General features: G+C 35.7%; 2 protein-coding genes across 4 annotated transcripts; both read left to right on the top strand.

Annotated features, from left to right (window-relative positions):
- The first annotated feature begins 236 nt into the window (after positions 1-236).
- On the top strand, positions 237-2,399 carry LOC131630146 (uncharacterized). The gene is made up of 3 exons (XM_058900937.1): positions 237-322; positions 485-581; positions 1,046-2,399. Exons 1-3 carry the CDS (start codon positions 237-239, stop codon positions 2,192-2,194), a joined length of 1,332 nt encoding a protein of 443 aa, XP_058756920.1. The 3' UTR covers positions 2,195-2,399.
- Positions 2,400-9,859: 7,460 nt separating this feature from the next.
- On the top strand, positions 9,860-12,894 carry LOC131630131 (uncharacterized). Of its 3 annotated transcripts, none has more exons than XM_058900925.1 (3): positions 9,860-10,101; positions 10,749-11,914; positions 12,571-12,894. In XM_058900925.1, the coding sequence occupies exons 1-2, from the start codon at positions 10,063-10,065 to the stop codon at positions 11,895-11,897; spliced, it is 1,188 nt and encodes a 395-aa protein (XP_058756908.1). In that variant the 5' UTR covers positions 9,860-10,062; the 3' UTR covers positions 11,898-11,914; positions 12,571-12,894. The 3 variants fall into 3 exon arrangements, with proteins under 3 accessions (XP_058756908.1, XP_058756907.1, XP_058756906.1); XM_058900924.1 differs by having other exon boundaries at positions 12,467-12,894; XM_058900923.1 differs by lacking the exon at positions 12,571-12,894 and having other exon boundaries at positions 9,861-10,101; positions 10,749-12,061.
- Positions 12,895-17,588: the final 4,694 nt, after the last annotated feature.

Below are 17,588 nucleotides of genomic sequence, written 5' to 3'. Positions count from 1 at the left end.
GTTCCTGCAAGTGGTGGAGTTTCTTTCCGAGGTGGCTTCGGCTAGGGTATTGCGTCAAGTTGCATATGGTGATCTAGTAAGATTCGGTTTCTTCGATGGCTCTGAGTTTCAAGGTTTTGGTGTCTGTTTCTTAGGGTGTGGAGAAGTGGTTATGTTGATGTTGTTCCGGCATTTGAGGTGGAGTTTGCGTGTCATCTATTAGCAGAGGCGCAGCTGGTCCGGTTTGTGAAGGATTAATGGTAAAACCAGCGACGAAGGATGAGAGTGGTGCTGAATCTAACCGTTATTCGGTTGTTTTTTCGGTGGCTGCTGCAGTCTTTTCGTAAGATGGTTGATGCTAAAATCAGCGACGAAGGATAGGAGTGATTTTGGCTGGCCCTGCATGACAGTGATGCAGGATCTGAATTTTCGAATTGGTGGCACTACTCTTTTTTCCGTTTGTGTTATATTTGTGTGACTTTGTTACTATGTATGGTCTGTGTAGGAGTGAGTGTTGTTGTCATTACGGCAATGGTGTGGCTTATTCTAATTCAGTAATATATGCTGTCATATGTAATTTGGAATTGAATGTTTTGAATGAGGCATTTCTTATGCCCTCTGCCAGTTTATTAATATACTTTCCTTGGCTTTCCAAAAAAAAACTATCCATTTTGCAGTGTAAAGTTATTTGTTTTTCTAACCATTTCCACAACATTATCTCTACAAATACAACTCCAAAATTCTCATCTTTCTTTCATTGCCGCTTCCATGTCCACTGACAATAACACTCCAACCCAGCCTTTACAGGTTCATCTTCTCCCCTTGCACACCCCTTTTTTTCACTTTATAATTGTAACTGTATTGTTTTCTATACATTTTGTTCCTGTTTATTTTCCACTAACACTCTGTTGTGCTTCTACCTTGTTTGAATGCCAATTAAGCACCCCAATTTACGGTCACATTGAGTCAGAAACCTCTTTGAAATATTCATGAAATCAACTACCTATTCAAGAATTCTCAACAAGACTACGACTAACCTTCTGGTTTACTCGATGTTTTTTGTTAGGTTGCAAAGAGGTTAGAGAAGTTCAAAGAAACAATTCTCACCCAAGTTAGCACGCTTGTCATCAAACATGGAGCCATTAACTTAGGTCAGGGTTTTCCCAACTTTGATGGTCCAGATTTTGTAAAAGAAGCAGCAATTCAAGCAATCAGGGATGGGAAAAATCAGTATGCCAGGGGTTATGGAATTTCAGATCTCAACATTGCCATTGCAGAGAGGTTCAAGAAAGATTCTGGACTAGTTGTAGACCCTGAAAAGGAAGTTACTGTTACATCTGGTTGCACAGAAGCAATTGTTGCAACTGTATTAGGACTAATAAATCCTGGTGATAAGGTTATTCTGTTTTCCCCTTTCTATGATTCTTATATTGCCACTCTATCCATGGCTGGTTCAAATATAAAAAGTATAACGCTGCGCCCTCCAGAGTTTGCTGTCCCGATTGAAGAGTTGAAGTCCACCATCTCAACGAACACTCGTGCCGTTGTTATAAATACCCCTCACAATCCTACAGGAAAAGTTTTCTCCAGAGAGGAGCTCTACACCATTGCATCTCTTTGCATTGAGAATGATGTCTTGGTTTTCACTGATGAAGTTTATCATAAGTTGGAATTTGATATGGAACATGTTTCGATTGCTTCTTTGCCTGGAATGTTTGAGCGCACAGTGACAATGAACTCGTTGGGGAAGACATTCTCGTTGACAGGATGGAAGGTTGGATGGGCCATAGCACCGGAACACTTAACATGGGGAGTGCGACAAGCGCACACGTTCATTAACTTCTCAATTGCAAATCCTTTGCAGTGTGGTGCTGTAGCAGCTCTTCGAGCGCCAGATTCTTACTATGCGGATCTAAAGAGGGATTATATAGCAAAGAGAAGTATTTTGGTGGAAGGTTTGAAGAGTGTTGGATTCAAGGTTTTCCCATCCAATGGAACCTTCTTTGTGCTTGCAGATCACACCCCTTTTGGATTTGAAAATGATGTTGCGTTTTGTGAATATCTAATTAAGGAGATTGGGGTGGCGGCGATACCTTGCAGTGTGTTTTATTTGGATCAAGAAGAGGGGAAGAATTTAGTCAGATTCACTTTCTGCAAGGACGAGGAAACTCTTAAGACCGCGGTTGAGAGGATGAAAGAGAGGCTTAAAAAATAATCTTTATGCATGTTCGGGTCATGTGATGCATATATAAATAAAGACATTTTCCTTTCAAGTATCCCAAAATTTTGAACATGTTTTCTATAGTTCTAGCAAAGTATATGCGCTTATAAATCAATGTTGTATTGTACCTACTCCGTTTGATCATCTTTATATCAATGAGGACTTCTGGTATGAAGGTGTTGAATAGGGAGTGCATTACGATTAGGACATATTTTGAGTCAAGACCATAGTCACAGAATTCGCCAGGTTACATAGAGAATTGCGTATTGGTTCGTGCGAACCGGTTCGCGGTACTTTTATGAACCGGGTTCACGTGAATTCTCATAAAATTCACCAAAACAAAAGAACCAACGTACCACAGCTACAACATAAAAAAAATTTAAACTAATTCATTTTGGAGATATATTGTTGCAGTAGGCATGCCCCACTAACTCTCAAAAACCTCAAAAAGTGAAAAAATATAAACTATCACCGTTTAGTCACTGAGCATGTATACAAATGCAAGTGGACTTCGGTGATTCATTCAAGAAAGCTTTGTCTTTTATTTATAGCTGTATTGATTCTTAAAGTTAAAGACATATCCGATGTGGGACTCAGAGGTATTGTCTTTTTTTATATGTTTGACTATTATGTTATCTCTCACTATTCTAACACTCAATTAATCTTTTTATCTTAAAAAACTAAACTATTTTAATTATAGCGTACCGATTATTATATTTAAACGTACCGCGTACCCAAATAACGTACCGACTATGTATACCCCTCGCGAACTTAATTTTTTAAGAGTCGCGTACCGCGTATCCAAATTCGTACCACCTACCGAAACGAATTGCGAATTGTGTGACTATGGTCAAGACATAAAAATAAAACTTTATGAATAACAGTTGTAGTAGGGAGCTCCAGTTGGTAGGCAACACCAACAATTTTATCTATCAACTTAAAAGGACCATAAGACTTCGGTAGTAACCTGTTGAACCCTTGAGATGAACAGAGAACTACAGACAAGGTTGTAATTTGAGATAAACATGATCACCCATAGAAAATTGTTGATCACTTCGACCTTTGTTGGCCTGCTGAGACATGCAGTTTTGAGATTGAAAGAGGTGAAACTGAAGTGATTTAATGACGTCTTTCCGGACTTGCAAATTCACGATAATAGAAGATGACTCTCCTAGAAGGTAAGGAAGGTGTATTGGACGGGCATGGCATGACCATACACATCCTCAAAAGGAGTGGTCTGGATAAATGAAAATTAATATTGCACCACCATTTAACTTATGATAACCAATTAGACCATTGTACACAGTTTCCATTCGTACACCTACTTGGTTTGTTGTTTTTTCCCCAAGGATGTACTGATATACAACACGCGATAATGATATTCCATCAACGCAACACTAATGTCTTTGCTGGAGGCTTCTGTATCGACCGTAAATTTATTTGCAAAATTAGGAAGGCACAAAACTAGTGCAAAAACTAAAGCTTGTTTGAGCTCCAAAAAATCATTAGTTGCAAATCCAGTCCAAACAAAATTATATTTTTGTCAACTTATCATGTGAAGGTTTAGCAATCTTTCCAAAAGCATTGACAAACCAGAAATAATAACCAACAAAAGCCAAGAAACCCCTCAATTGTTAAGGGTCTGTGGCGGTTCTAGTACAAACTGAGTGAATTTTGGCCGGTTTTATGGACACTCCATCTTTGGTCATGAAATGACTAAGGTAATCCACCTTTGGCAATACTAAAGGACACTTAGACTTTTTGAGAAACGCGTGGCGGTGGCTAAGGAAAATCTCTTTTACATGATGTAGATTGTTCTTGAATTGTTTTACTATATAAATCAGCAAATCATCAAAAAAGATAAGAATCATTAGAATTGTCAGAAAATACACCATTTCCACTCATCTTTTTCATTTTATAACCTGAGCATGGCTTGCTTTTGGCGAGAGTGACTGAGAGCTTCTTCTTCAGAGAGCTGGTCGCTATTGAGAACCTTGCTAATTCTATCAGAAGGCTGATGAGAGCGAGTGGAGACGGGGGCGGAGGAGTGAGACGGAGGAACTTCCAACCAAGTGAGTAGATCGGAGGTGTTGGTGTGTGGCTTCCTCACCGGCGTGCTTGGCATTGTTTTCTTGTATTGAGTTTGAATGAATGAAGAAATGAATATGAATTTTTTTTCTCAATATTTTTTTCAATTAATTAAGATTTTTTTTTACAAGAATAGGAATAAGATTAGAAGCAAACAAACAACACACTACTATTTCTTTTTTCTTTTTTAAGAGAAAATCAATTCTTTTAAGAACTATTATCATTAAACTATTATATTGTTATGCATAAATGAAATTTTGTTCTAATTACAATAAAATATCAGACATAAGGTTGGAATAATGTGTACGACAATATGCGTAACAGGAAGGATGAATGCATAAATTACAATTAATTTATTGAATTAACGCAATAAAAGGAAACCCACTCTTAGTAGTTAGAATTACAATTAATTTTATCTGAATTCATCATGTTCAGTGTCGCTTTATGAATACTACCCGTGAAATTTCAATCTAAACTCCCCCTAAATCGGAGACACCACTAACTTACACTGAGCACTCTCCAAAGTGTTTATTTAGTTACGAAGATGAATACAACTCAAAAAACTTTTAAAAAAATTTAAAATTTATACTAAAAAATGTAATGTACAAAATACTTTAAAAAAAACAAAGACTCAACAAAAACAAAACTCTCTTACAAAGTATATATTCTCTTTAGATCTACTTTCACAAGAGGTAGAACCTGCCCTTAAATAGCAACACCATCCAGCAAAAAATTCCACTATAATTTTGTCAAGAATACGTCTGGAACCTCAAAAGCCCTTAAATAGCAACACCATCCAGCAAAAAATTCCACTATAATTTTGTCAAGAATACGTCTGGAACCTCAAAAGCACACACGATCAAATCTTCATAATGTTGATTGAGATCATTGATTGAACTTGAACAAATCAAAATATCAAAAGGAGTCTTTCTAAAAATAAATTTTATGATAAATCTTTTCCTAATCCAAAAACGAATTTTAACAATAATATCTCATATTGGACAAAAAAAAAACATATCTCATATTTTACCACATATATTTCAATCGACGTTGCGCTTCAAGCAAACAAACAAAGACAAGATGTCTCACACAATGTGATACATTTTACTAACACGTTGCTTTTCACGTATATTTCATAAAGCCAATTTTGAATAAAAAAATCCAATAATATCTTCATTTGATATAAATAAGAATTCCAAACTCTCAAGTAAATGATTTATAATAAATTCTCTTCCAAAACAGAAAATGCAATATAAATAATTTTAAATAAAAGTTGGAGATCTTCTCATTAAATGCAAATTTAAATCTAGTAATTAAATCAAATTCAATAATATCTCTTCATGGAAGGTTTATTTAATAAAATATTTTCCAATCAAAATATTTCTAAACCAACTTCAGCAAAATCTTGGACAAATCAAATTTTATAATAAACTCTCGAATCAAACATCTGATCAAATGAGTCAAAATTAAACTTTTCAAAAATAGCGCACTAGAGAAACACGAAGGCAAGATGTGTTCAACATCTTTTGAGACATCTTGCTTGACATTGTTTCTTATAAAATAATGCCAATCACTTGTAACAACAATCTCCCTCATTAGCTATTTTTTAGGAAAAACATTGCTTAAACACTTATTTAAGAATGTACAACAAATAGCACACAAACAAGGATTAAAACATTATCCTAGAATAGATATGTGTCTTTTTTCACTATTTTCCTCAAAATAGACAAAGGTCGGAGAACAACCAACAACAGTCAACGCAAAAACACCTAATACAAACCAGAACATAATAACCTCACAAAAACCAACGCATCATAGCCTTGATCATAACTAATCTGGATGAATACTTTTAGAGTTGTTGACTTAATATAGACAATAATCCTTTGAAGCGGAGACTTCAAAATTGTTGATGAAGTTTGTTCAGAAGTTGCAGAGTCATTCCTGTTGACAACATCTTCTTGCTTCAATTTGTTAGACGCTAGGCTTAAGGATCTAGAGGGGGTGAATAGATGCCTCAGGATTTCTCGAATTTATTTCAAATTTAGGCGAAAGCGTTTCGAGATTGACTCGCGTCTATTCCGAACCACTATTGAAAGAATCGGATATGTGATTAAACCACAAAATAGTTAAGAGTTAACGATGAAAAGACCACTTAGAGAATCAATCAGTTAAGCTAATGTAAATCGTTTAACTACTTGCTTGATTAACTTTGTTTGCAATGACTTGAGAATGGTTGAAGCAATATATCAAACACTTGGTAATAATGTCCAAATTGATTATGATTCAATGTGTGGTGACTTGTGATGTTTATGCAGAATCTTATCACACAAGTTTAACAGTTGAACCTTTGATCAATTTGCAATTATGACCAGAATTAAGCGAAACGTAAATGAAAAGATAAAAGCAATAAGAACACGATATTTGTTCAGGCGGTTCGTCGATCGTCCTCGCTACGACTACATCTGCCCCCAATTCCAAACGGCAATTAGGATGTCTTTCATTATGATTGAAAATAGTTTATACAAAGAAGATAACAAAGCGATAACGATAAACCGAATATGTTGATCCTTTGAATCTTCTTCCCCTTGATCTTGAGCCAGATCAAGTATCTTCCAAGAGCTTCACTTTGATTCCCTTTCTGCAGTGTTTTGAATTGCTCGAACCCTTGTTCTTCAATCTTCACACTCAGCTGAATCTTTGATGAAGTCTCTTGATAAAAACCCCCAAAATTCACCAATCTTGGAGGACAAAATCCGCAGATTTTATTCACCAACAACCCCATAAACCTTCACCCACTAGGAATCTTCAATTCTGTTCCATGGACGTTATCGATCTTGATCGCAAACCCTCAACGCAAAAATGATTGTGTGTAGTTGTGTTGGAGTTGAGAAGAAGAACGAAGATGAGAAGCCTTTGTGTCTCTTTCAGTTGTTGGTGTTCAAAATGAATAATTAACAGAAAAGGATATATATATAGGAGCTGGTATGTTGATGCAGAGCAAACATACAATTTGGCAATTCTTGAGGAGATAGGTTGACCTACTTCATTGATTAGGTCGACCTAAATGGAGCAAATTAAGCCAAGTTGTAATTGTTGCTAGTTGGGTCGACCTGTTGGGGGTTTGGGTCGACCTAAGATCAGTTGAAACAAGTTCTTGGGATTTTTCTTCAATTTAGGTCGACCTAGGAACGTGGGTGAGTCGACCTAACAGTAACATGAGTGAATCTCTTCAGTTTAGGTTGACCTAGGAACGTGGGTGAGTCGACCTAACAGTAACATGAGTGAATCTTCTTTGTTTGCTTTAATTTGAGTCGACCTAATGATTAGCTGGGTCGACCTAACTGATGCAAAACCATATGCTGAGTAACTGGAGCTTTACACGTTGACCTGGGCACATGGTAGGTCGACCTACATTGTCTTAGATAGCCAAAACTTGCTTTTCTTTGAGTCATTCACTTGTGCTTTTGTATTTGTTCACTTATGATGTTTGCCATGAATCGAAAACTCCTTGATGAGTATAGGCTTGTACTTACACAAATGACTCTAGTCTTCAAAAATTGTTGGTGTTTAGATTTCCAAGTAGGCTTCAGAACAACATCTGAGAGACTTGAGTTTGACTTCTTCAGAGCATGAAAGCTTGGTTCTGACCCTTCAGATTCATAACAGCATCACAACTCTCTTAATGATTGTTCTAAGTGTTTATCTTGATTTATATCAAGGCTAATGTCTTTTGATCCTGCACACTTGAACAACCACTAGTAAAACCCTATTGTTCTTTAAAAAATTTATTATCATCAAAACCTTATAAGGGTCTGAATAAATCTTGTTCCAACAAAGAATATAATGCAGGTTAAGACATTCTAAGTTTAAAAAGATGATGACGCGAGAGCATGATATTCTTTGAAGATGATTAGCAAGTTTATTTGGAGTCAGTTTATTCTACCACAATTTTGCCGTATTATGCTTCCAGTAAACTTTGCTTCAATTTGGTCATTTATGGAACCATTTTTTCTATGAAATTTGTTCTTTGTTTTTTTTTTGAAATGGTCATGATAGTCACGATAATGTTTAATGAGGAACAAATTTTGGATTTTCACGACTTCTTTGACATTATATTATGTGTGTGAGGAATAAGATGTGGTTGAACCTTTTATTAAAAGGTGTTTGAAATGTATGAATGAAATGATTTGTTGGAATTAAACCCAAAACTTTGAATAATTCCTTATCGCTTCACAATGCCAATGAAAGAAACAAGAAAAAAATTGGAAAGAAATGTGAATTAGGGTTTGAAAAAAAAAAGAGGAGGAAGAAGAATATTTTCTGCAGAGTTTCTCTCTGTCCACAAACTGTGGAAAATATTATTCGCTTTGCAACTGCAAAATTCTGTGAATATAAGTGCATACAAAATAGGGTCACTCCATCTATTTATAGTTTTAGGTGGCTTTCTCCCTAAGCCAAAGCCCAAAATACCTAATTCTGCTAACACTACAAAATTAGCCTAAGTCAAAATACCGATCGAGGTAACTCATTCAACATTTCGACACACACTAGGCTAGACTATTTCGACACAACCTTCCTTTTGTCGAGCAACCTGCTTCGACACAAGGAATTACAATCTCAACACACTACCTAATTCATTATGTCTAACCTATCTACATTCATCATAGCTCTTAGTCTTATGAACACTTTGTCCTGCACACCCATCGTCGTGATATCTGGAATATGATTTTCAGTTCTACAATATTCCAAATTCATCTTTCCTTTAGCTACCTGCTTTGGAAGACAATGAAACCTCATTTCGATGTGCTTGCTTTTGTCATGTGCTATCGGTTCTTCGCCAGATTGATAGTTGACATGTTGTCGATCTTCATGGTAATTGCCCCATGATCTTTTGTTGTAATCTCTCCGACCAGATTTCACCATCCATGTTGCTTGACATGCACAAAGAGAAGCAGTTATGTACTCTGCTTCACATGATAAGACTACCATTACTAGTTCTTTTTTCGAACTCCAAGCAACTGGTGCACCACCTAGCATAAACACATAACCAGCTGTGAATTTTTTAATCCTCAAAATCACTACACCAACTTGAGTCGGTGTAATCTACTAACTTGCATTCTTTTCCTTTATTACCTGCAGGAAACAAAATGCCATAGTCGAGAGTTTCTTTCAGATACCTTAGTATCCTCTTTCGCTGCTAGATGTGATACCTTTAACTTCTACATTACACCCTTGAATTTACATTAAGTAGATTAGAGTATTAGACATGCAATGCTTATTCTTAAATTGATCGAATCTAATCATAATTGGATTTAACTTTCCTTAACCCTGACGTTGACCCATATCTGTCTTCATTCTTAATTTTAAAATGCATGTCTCCAAAGTTTTTTTTTTTTAATTTTCCCATATGAAATTAAGCATGCAACAAAAGATAATTTTTTGTCAGATCATCATATTTTCTAGTAAATCACGTGGTATTAAAATTACCACACAACATTTATTAGCATGATCTAAAAAAACTAACATTGACAAACAGTCATGAAACGCTGAGATTATTTTAATCTTGCACTCTCTGCTACTAGGTAGAGTAAAGAGACTGCACTGTGACATCAACACGAATAACATAAAGTCAGATGTAGATTAATCATATTTTATAATACTCCTCCTACACCTCATCCTGCACACACTCACATTCACTCTTCATTTTCATCTTCACAGAGCATTATCTCTACAACACAAATCCAACAATTCTAATTTCTTTCATTGCCGCATCCATGTCCACTCACAATCACACTCCAACCCATCCTTTGCAGGTTCATCTTCTCCCCTTGCACACCCCTCTGTTTCTGTTTATAATTGTAATTATCTATTGTTTTCTATGCATTTTGTTCATGTTCATTTCGGTCTATTTGCTTATTATCTTAAGGTCTATTTGATGATGCTAACTTCATTGTTTACCTTGTTGAATCTTATTAGAGGGAGGATTTGTGGAAGGATGAAAAATTAGTTCTATTGTTTACCTGATATATCATTGACCAAAATAACTGCAGAAAAAGAACTTTGTTGTTCATATATATGTTTGGTTCTCTTTTGACAAAAGTGATTTTTAGTCAAAAGTGACCTGAATGTTAATTGTTTTATTCCTATAGTGGATTGAGTGTTCATATTGATCTTGATTTTAAGATAGGTTCTGGATTTTGGTTTTTGTTGATGATTCTTTGATGGGTTCTGATTGGTTGATGGTGGATTTGGTTGCGGTAAACTTATGTGTAAAAATAATGTTTGGAGTCATAAATTACAAATTCTAATTTTAAATTATAATCAGTTCTAGAGATAAAATCAATTCTATTTGTAGAGTCAGATACCTCTGAATATTTATCAACAACCTATTTAAGAATTCTCTACAAAGTCAATGACTAATTTAGCGGTTTACTGGATGTTTTTTTCATTTGTTTGTTAGATTGCAAAGCGGTTAGAAAAATTCAAACCAACAATTTTCACCCAAATGAGTATGCTTGCCATCAAACATGGAGCTGTTAACCTTGGTCAGGGTTTTCCCAACTTTGATGGTCCAGATTTTGTAAAGGAAGCAGCTATTCAAGCAATCAGGGATGGGAAAAATCAGTATGCCAGAGGTTATGGCATTCCAGATCTCAATATTGCCATCGCCGAGAGGTTCAAGAAAGATTCTGGACTAGTTGTAGACCCTGAAAAGGAAGTTACTGTTACATCTGGTTGCACAGAAGCAATTGCTGCAACTGTATTAGGATTAATAAACCCTGGTGATGAGGTTATTCTGTTTGCTCCTTTTTATGATTCTTATATTGCCACTTTATCCATGGCTGGCGCGAATATAAAGAGCATAACATTGCGCCCTCCGGATTTTGCTGTCCCGATTGAAGAGTTGAAGTCCGCCATCTCAAAGAACACTCGCGCAGTTGTTATAAATACTCCTCATAATCCTACAGGAAAGGTGTTCACTAGAGAGGAGCTTTATACCATTGCATCTCTTTGCATTGAGAATGATGTCTTGGTTTTCACTGATGAAGTTTATCATAAGTTGTCATTTGATATGGAACATGTTTCGATTGCTTCTTTGCCTGGAATGTTTGAGCGGACGGTGACAATGAACTCGTTGGGGAAGACATTCTCGTTGACAGGATGGAAGGTTGGATGGGCCATAGCACCGGAACATTTAACATGGGGAGTGCGACAGGCGCACACGTTCATTAACTTCTCAATTGCAAATCCTTTGCAGTGTGGTGCTGTAGCAGCTCTTCGAGCGCCAGATTCTTACTATGCGGATCTAAAGAGGGATTATATTGCAAAGAGAAGTATTTTGGTGGAAGGTTTGAAGAGTGTTGGATTCAAGGTTTTCCCATCCAATGGAACCTTCTTCGTGCTTGTAGATCATACCCCTTTTGGATTTGAAAATGATGTTGCATTTTGTGAATATCTAATTAAGGAGATTGGGGTGGCGGCGATTCCTTGCAGTGTGTTTTACTTGAATCAAGAAGAGGGGAAGAACTTAGTCAGATTCACTTTCTGCAAGGACGAGGAAACTCTTAAGACCGCTGTTGAGAGGATGAAGGAGAGGCTTCGAAAATAATCTTTATGCACGACCGGGTAATGTGATACATATATAAATAAAGACGTTTTCCTTTCAAGTATCCCAAAAGTTTGAGCCTGTTTTCTTTATTTCTACCATCGTGTAGGCTCCTTTCTTATCACTTTGTTGTATATGCACTTATAAATCAATGACGACTTCTGATATGAAGGTGTTGAATAGGGAGTGCAGTAAGATTAGGATATATTTTGAGTTTAGACAAAAAAAAAAAAAAAACGTTATGAATTCCGATTGTACCACCATTCGACTTATGATAGCCATTTAGACCGTTGTGTTGGCTTAACCGAACACACACAGCACAAATTCATTTCCAAAGAATTGCCAACTGTTCCCACTGTGGTACACCGGCATGGCTGGTTGTTTTGGTCCCAAGGATGTACTTATATACAACACACGATGATGATATTGCATCAACACAACATTAGTGTCTTTGCTGGAGGCATCTGTCTTGACGATAAATTTCCTTGCAAAATTAGCATTGTTTAGGCTCCTTTCATATCGCTTTGATGTATATGCGCTTATAAGTCAATGTTACCTGCCTTGTATTACAGGATTACTATGGAAATGAAGAGTTTATATATTACTAAGAGCTAGTTAGTCATGTCTTTCAGATTTGAGTTTGAACTTTTTTCAAGTTACTGGTTATGTGAAACAGAAAACTTTGGATATTATGAAGCAAGCTCCCACAGTTTCAACCTTACCAAAGTTCCAACCAAAAGTCGAAAGAATATCAGAAAGCCATTCGATGAAGAGGTACTAGAGGAAAGGATCATATTTGTTACAGAGAGATAATTGATTGTGTGAATATTGGACGATCATTCCTTTTAGCCTTCAAGGCTTATAAGTAGGTTTGGTTACATCTCAACCAGTCATTGCAAATGTAAAAAATAATCTGCTGAAAGCTTTCCAACTCATCTTTTTAGAATAAAAGCATGTTTAACATAAAATTGAAAAAACAGAAATATAAATGTTGAGTGTATGATTTTAAATCCTATATTTAATAACAGAAATATACTCATTTGGTGTCAACAAATCAGCAAGATTTTCTTCTTTACTGTGAAATTCCAGATCGTCTCTCCAATGATGCAGTCACTAGTACGCTTGTTGAAAATCCTCGTTTTCAAGCTTGGACACAGCAAGATTAATGTCTATTGTCATGGCTTCAGTCAACAATTTCCAATTCATTAATGATGACTCGTATTCTAGGATGTGTTCACGCGTCTCAACTTTGGTCTTGTATTCATGATCATTTCCAGAAATTGACTTATGCTCGTGCACATCAATTAAGCTCATGATTGCGTGCTACAACCTTAGATGATCGTAGTATCAATGAACATATATCGTGAGTCAAACATTTTTCTCTAGTCTCAGTTGGAGATCCTATTCCATCTTAGCAACACATTGACATCATTCTCGAAGGTCTTTCTTTAGACTATGGATATGTCATCTCTGTCATAGAAAGAAAATTTGAAATAATCAACTCAAAAAGTTGAAGCTCTACTAATTGTGCATGATATGCGCCTCTCAAAGTTCAACAAGAAGGTGCAACTTGATGTAGCATCCATCAATCTTTTCAGATTTCCTTTGCAGATGCAGTATTAGTGTAGAGATCATAGAGACGATCGGATAATGTGTTCAGAATATGTCCACGGCATATCAATTCATCTTCCTTACGTTTCTTTCTCTCCTTTTTTATTTCATCGGTGTCATCCGCAGTTGGTTTTGGAATTTCCTCCAAATCAGGATCCAAGACATATTGAATTTTCAGAGTAGTCAGGAGAAATGTCATTTTGTCTTGCCAACGGGTAAAGTTTGTTCCATCAAAACGATCTAGTTTCACAAGGTCATGGTTCATCAGTTTGATGCTTGAAACAGAAGCGTTAGTGGCCATAGTTTGAGATACTAAAAGATTGTTGGAAAATATCAGTTTCAATCGAATGGACCGAGGTCGGAATCGTGAATGGAATCACTTTCTTTATAGTATTTCAAGCACTCTTGAATGTCTTAGAGTTTCGATGCAGGAATACCCAGGATAATTCAGCCTTATCGAGTTTGCGCAAGACCGGCGAAAACTCGAAATGCAGCGAAGAACGATCTGGATTTTTTAGAGGAATTTCGATTTTTTGTGATGTGACATTCTAAATCCGGAATCATGTTTTTATAAGGTTGAAGATGAAGAAAACTCTTTCTATGCTTATGGTTTCATCATTTTGAAATGATGCATGTATGAGGTATTTATACGTGAGTAAGTTGGAGGCAAAAGGAAAACTAAAGGTTTAGAAAAGAATGCAAAATGTCAACAACAAAAATTTACACATGTGTTGACACATGTAAGTCATGTGCTGACTCATTTTGGCACATGTTTGTCATGAGTCGACTCATAGTAGTAAATTTTCTGCTATATTTCAACCTGAAGAGCCTTATGAGTTAACTCATGCAAGCAGTAGTTGCAATCTTTAAAACCAAGTACATGTGTTGACACATGCACATAGAAGCTACAATATATATCGACACATGCAAATAAAGCCTACAGGCTTTAAAATTCATGCACATGTGTCGACCCATAGATCGTATGTGTCAACACATATACTTGTTTTCATATAAAAATATGTTTTTAATGCATAAAACCTTTTCTAAATGCATTTTAAGATTCCTAGTACTAAGATGCATATTAAGACTCAGAGATACAGTCCAATATACAAAATTTTTAAAGTTTTCCTAGTTTTGATATCATACAAAATATCTCTAATAGGATAGTGAACTAACAATAGAATGTCATGCCACAACAATTCGAGATGACTAGCTCACATAACTAGATCATAAGGGAATGTCCACAAACATAAGATGAAATAGGTTTATTGAAAATTCTATATGCTAATCCTTTTGCAGGACTAGATCATGAAGACCCATAAACACATCTCACAAAATTTTATGAGTTACCTTGTAGATTCAAAGCTCTAGAAGGTGAGCAAGAGGCGATATTCTTAAGGTTGTTTCCATATTCATTGACCAGTAAAGCGAAATAATGGTACTTTGATCAACCAATACAAGTGATGAACATCTAGAAGTTGAGGAAGAGGCAGTATTCATGAGGTTGTTTCCATATTCGTTGATCGGCAAAGTGACAACCAACACAAGTGATGACCAACTTGAACACGCTGGAGAAAAAGTTCTTGGATAGATTCTTTCCTCATTATAATTTCATGGAAACTAAAACAACAATCAATGTATTCTCTGCATAAGTTGTTGCCAGATGCTATTGTTGGGGATTCTCTAATGTCAAAAAGCGCAGAAGATGTAATTGTGATAATTGAACGAATGTCACTCAGTGATCAAGGTCAGTACAATAGGAACTCTGATCAAAGAAAGAATAACATCATTGAATTAAATACCAATTCTGCAATTATATCACATAATAAGTTACAAAAAGTATATGAATTGACAAAGTAGTAGTCAAAGCTCCAACAACAATTGAAGTAAATGCATGAGACATCAAAGCACATGCAGATTTCATTCTATGAGCTATGTAGTGACAATCACCCTACTGGGTTTTTCCCTCCAACTGATAAAGAAGTCAACTATGTTGGAAATCAACAAAGCCTTTAGAAATATCAAACAATAACTACAAAAAGAACATTTTCAATCAAGGATGGAGATAAAAAACTGCTCCTTCAAGTAGGCAATTGTATCAGAACTACACTTTAACACCTCCACAAGACAAATCAACAAAGTTGGAGGATATATTTAACCAGTTTGTGAAGATGTCGGTTACTAACTAGAAGAATACCAAGGCATCTATTAAAAACCTTGGAACACAAATTGGTCAAATGGCAAAGCAATTGGCTAATCAACATAAAGATGTTTTCAATTCCAACATACTGACAAATTCAAAGAGCATTGCCATTCTGTCACTGTTGACAAAGATGAAAATGTTATTTCTGCCAAAGGTCAAGAAATAGAAGAAACACAAGAGGAAATGGAGAAAGAGGAAAGCTTTGAGGATATCCAATAGACTCTGCCATAAAATGAAGCAGATCCTGGTGTAGTCATACTACGTATTTCCATAGGTGATATAAAAGTTGGAAATGCGCTTATAGACTTGGGTTATAGTGTGAACTTGATTCCATTAACGGTTGTTCAAAAGATCGGTGACCTTAAAATAAAACCAACTATAACAACATTAAAAATGGCTAACAAAACATTTAGGAAGCTAGTGGGAATAATTAAAGATGTTATGATCAAAAATGAAAAATTATCATTTCCTGTAGATTTCATGGATATGGACATGAAGGAAGATCTGAAGATACCTTTTATCTTAGGAACACCCTTCATGAAGATCGCATGGAGGCTAGTCAACATTAGAAAAGGGCAAGTGAAGGTAAGGATCAAAGATCATGAGGTCTGTTTTCATATGCTTGGAATAACATAACATTAAATGCGGCAAGCTAATGACATTAAACAAAGAGCTTGTTAGGAGGAAACTTAACCTAGTTTTGATTTTTTTTTTAAAATGCTTGGATCTCACAGCTTGATTTCAAGAAAACACCATCAAATATACTATTTCTTCTTCAATTTTAGAATAACTCAAGTATGTCAATCCACTTCGGAATCTCTATACAACAAGAACTTTTTTTGTATAAAATTCATTATGTTCCTATCTTAGAAATCAAATAGAGATAATATGATTGCTTTATAGTTGATACTCTTATGTTGAGAAAATGCATGTTTACTTGAACTACTACAATAGGATAAGCATTAGGTTTGAAAATAGAAATTTTTAAGAGCTTGACTATTGATTGATTGTATGATGTTAAACATATCTAGGGCTTATGAGACTATAGTAAAAAGCATGTTAAACCCTAGATTTTTATCATTCATCATGCATAGTGAAAGAAAATAGGATGCATTTTCATGTATTTGATCTTATTACTTACAAAAAATTTGATCTATGTATGTTGTTAGCTAAATGTTGAAGATGGCTCCAAAGAAATCAACCGCTAGAAGGAAAAAACAAGTAGCCAAAACAAAGTCATCTGAAATACCCAATGACGATCACCAATTTAGAAGCCAAGTACATGAAGAGTTTTGTAATGAAGTAGAAAGCTGAAACATGGTACCAGAATAAGCATTTGAATTAGAAGATCCATGGGAATACTCAAACATGATACAACAAATCAACATTAGAGGCAGGGGTGTATCCTCCGGAGTATCAAGAGTTTTATGCAAATGCCACACACAGTGAAGTTGTACCTTTTGCAAGATATTCCTGGCTAAGGGGACAAGTGGTTGCTTTTGACAAAGATATCATTCATGCATACCTTGAAGATCACTATGTGGTTGATCCTGAAAGGTTGGATCCTTTTGCTACACAATTAACAAAAGGTAATTAGGACTATGATCGTATAGCTGCAGATATATGTGCTGTTGAGAAACATATAAGACAGGGCGAGATGGGAAGCTCGTATGTTTCAAGAGATCCTACTTATCCATCTAGTCCCAAATTTGGATGGCATTCAAGCTTTACAACATTAGCCCCTAAGAGTCATACTTCATATGCAACTCTCACCACTGCACAACCCATTTAGTACATCCTAAAGGAAAGTATGTAGAAGTTGCTAAGTTGATATCTAACAAAATTTGGTATATCCTAAATTCACAACAAAAGCATGTTCT

The sequence above is a fragment of the Vicia villosa genome, unplaced genomic scaffold (assembly GCF_029867415.1).
Source record: "Vicia villosa cultivar HV-30 ecotype Madison, WI unplaced genomic scaffold, Vvil1.0 ctg.000650F_1_1_1, whole genome shotgun sequence".
In the NCBI taxonomy this organism is placed as follows: domain Eukaryota; kingdom Viridiplantae; phylum Streptophyta; class Magnoliopsida; order Fabales; family Fabaceae; genus Vicia; species Vicia villosa.
This window is presented reverse-complemented; position numbering and strand designations above follow the sequence as displayed.

Excerpts from the sequence above, each read along its gene's own strand:
- LOC131630146 (XM_058900937.1), top strand. The coding sequence starts at position 237 with ATGGTAAAACCAGCGACGAAGGATGAGAGTGGTGCTGAATCTAACCGT. Across the intron at positions 323-484 it reads GTGGCTGCTGCAGTCTTTTC|GAGTGAGTGTTGTTGTCATT; the intron begins GTAAGATGGTTG and ends TGGTCTGTGTAG. Across the intron at positions 582-1,045 it reads AATTGAATGTTTTGAATGAG|GTTGCAAAGAGGTTAGAGAA; the intron begins GCATTTCTTATG and ends GTTTTTTGTTAG.
- LOC131630131 (XM_058900925.1), top strand. The coding sequence starts at position 10,063 with ATGTCCACTCACAATCACACTCCAACCCATCCTTTGCAG. Across the intron at positions 10,102-10,748 it reads CTCCAACCCATCCTTTGCAG|ATTGCAAAGCGGTTAGAAAA; the intron begins GTTCATCTTCTC and ends TTTGTTTGTTAG.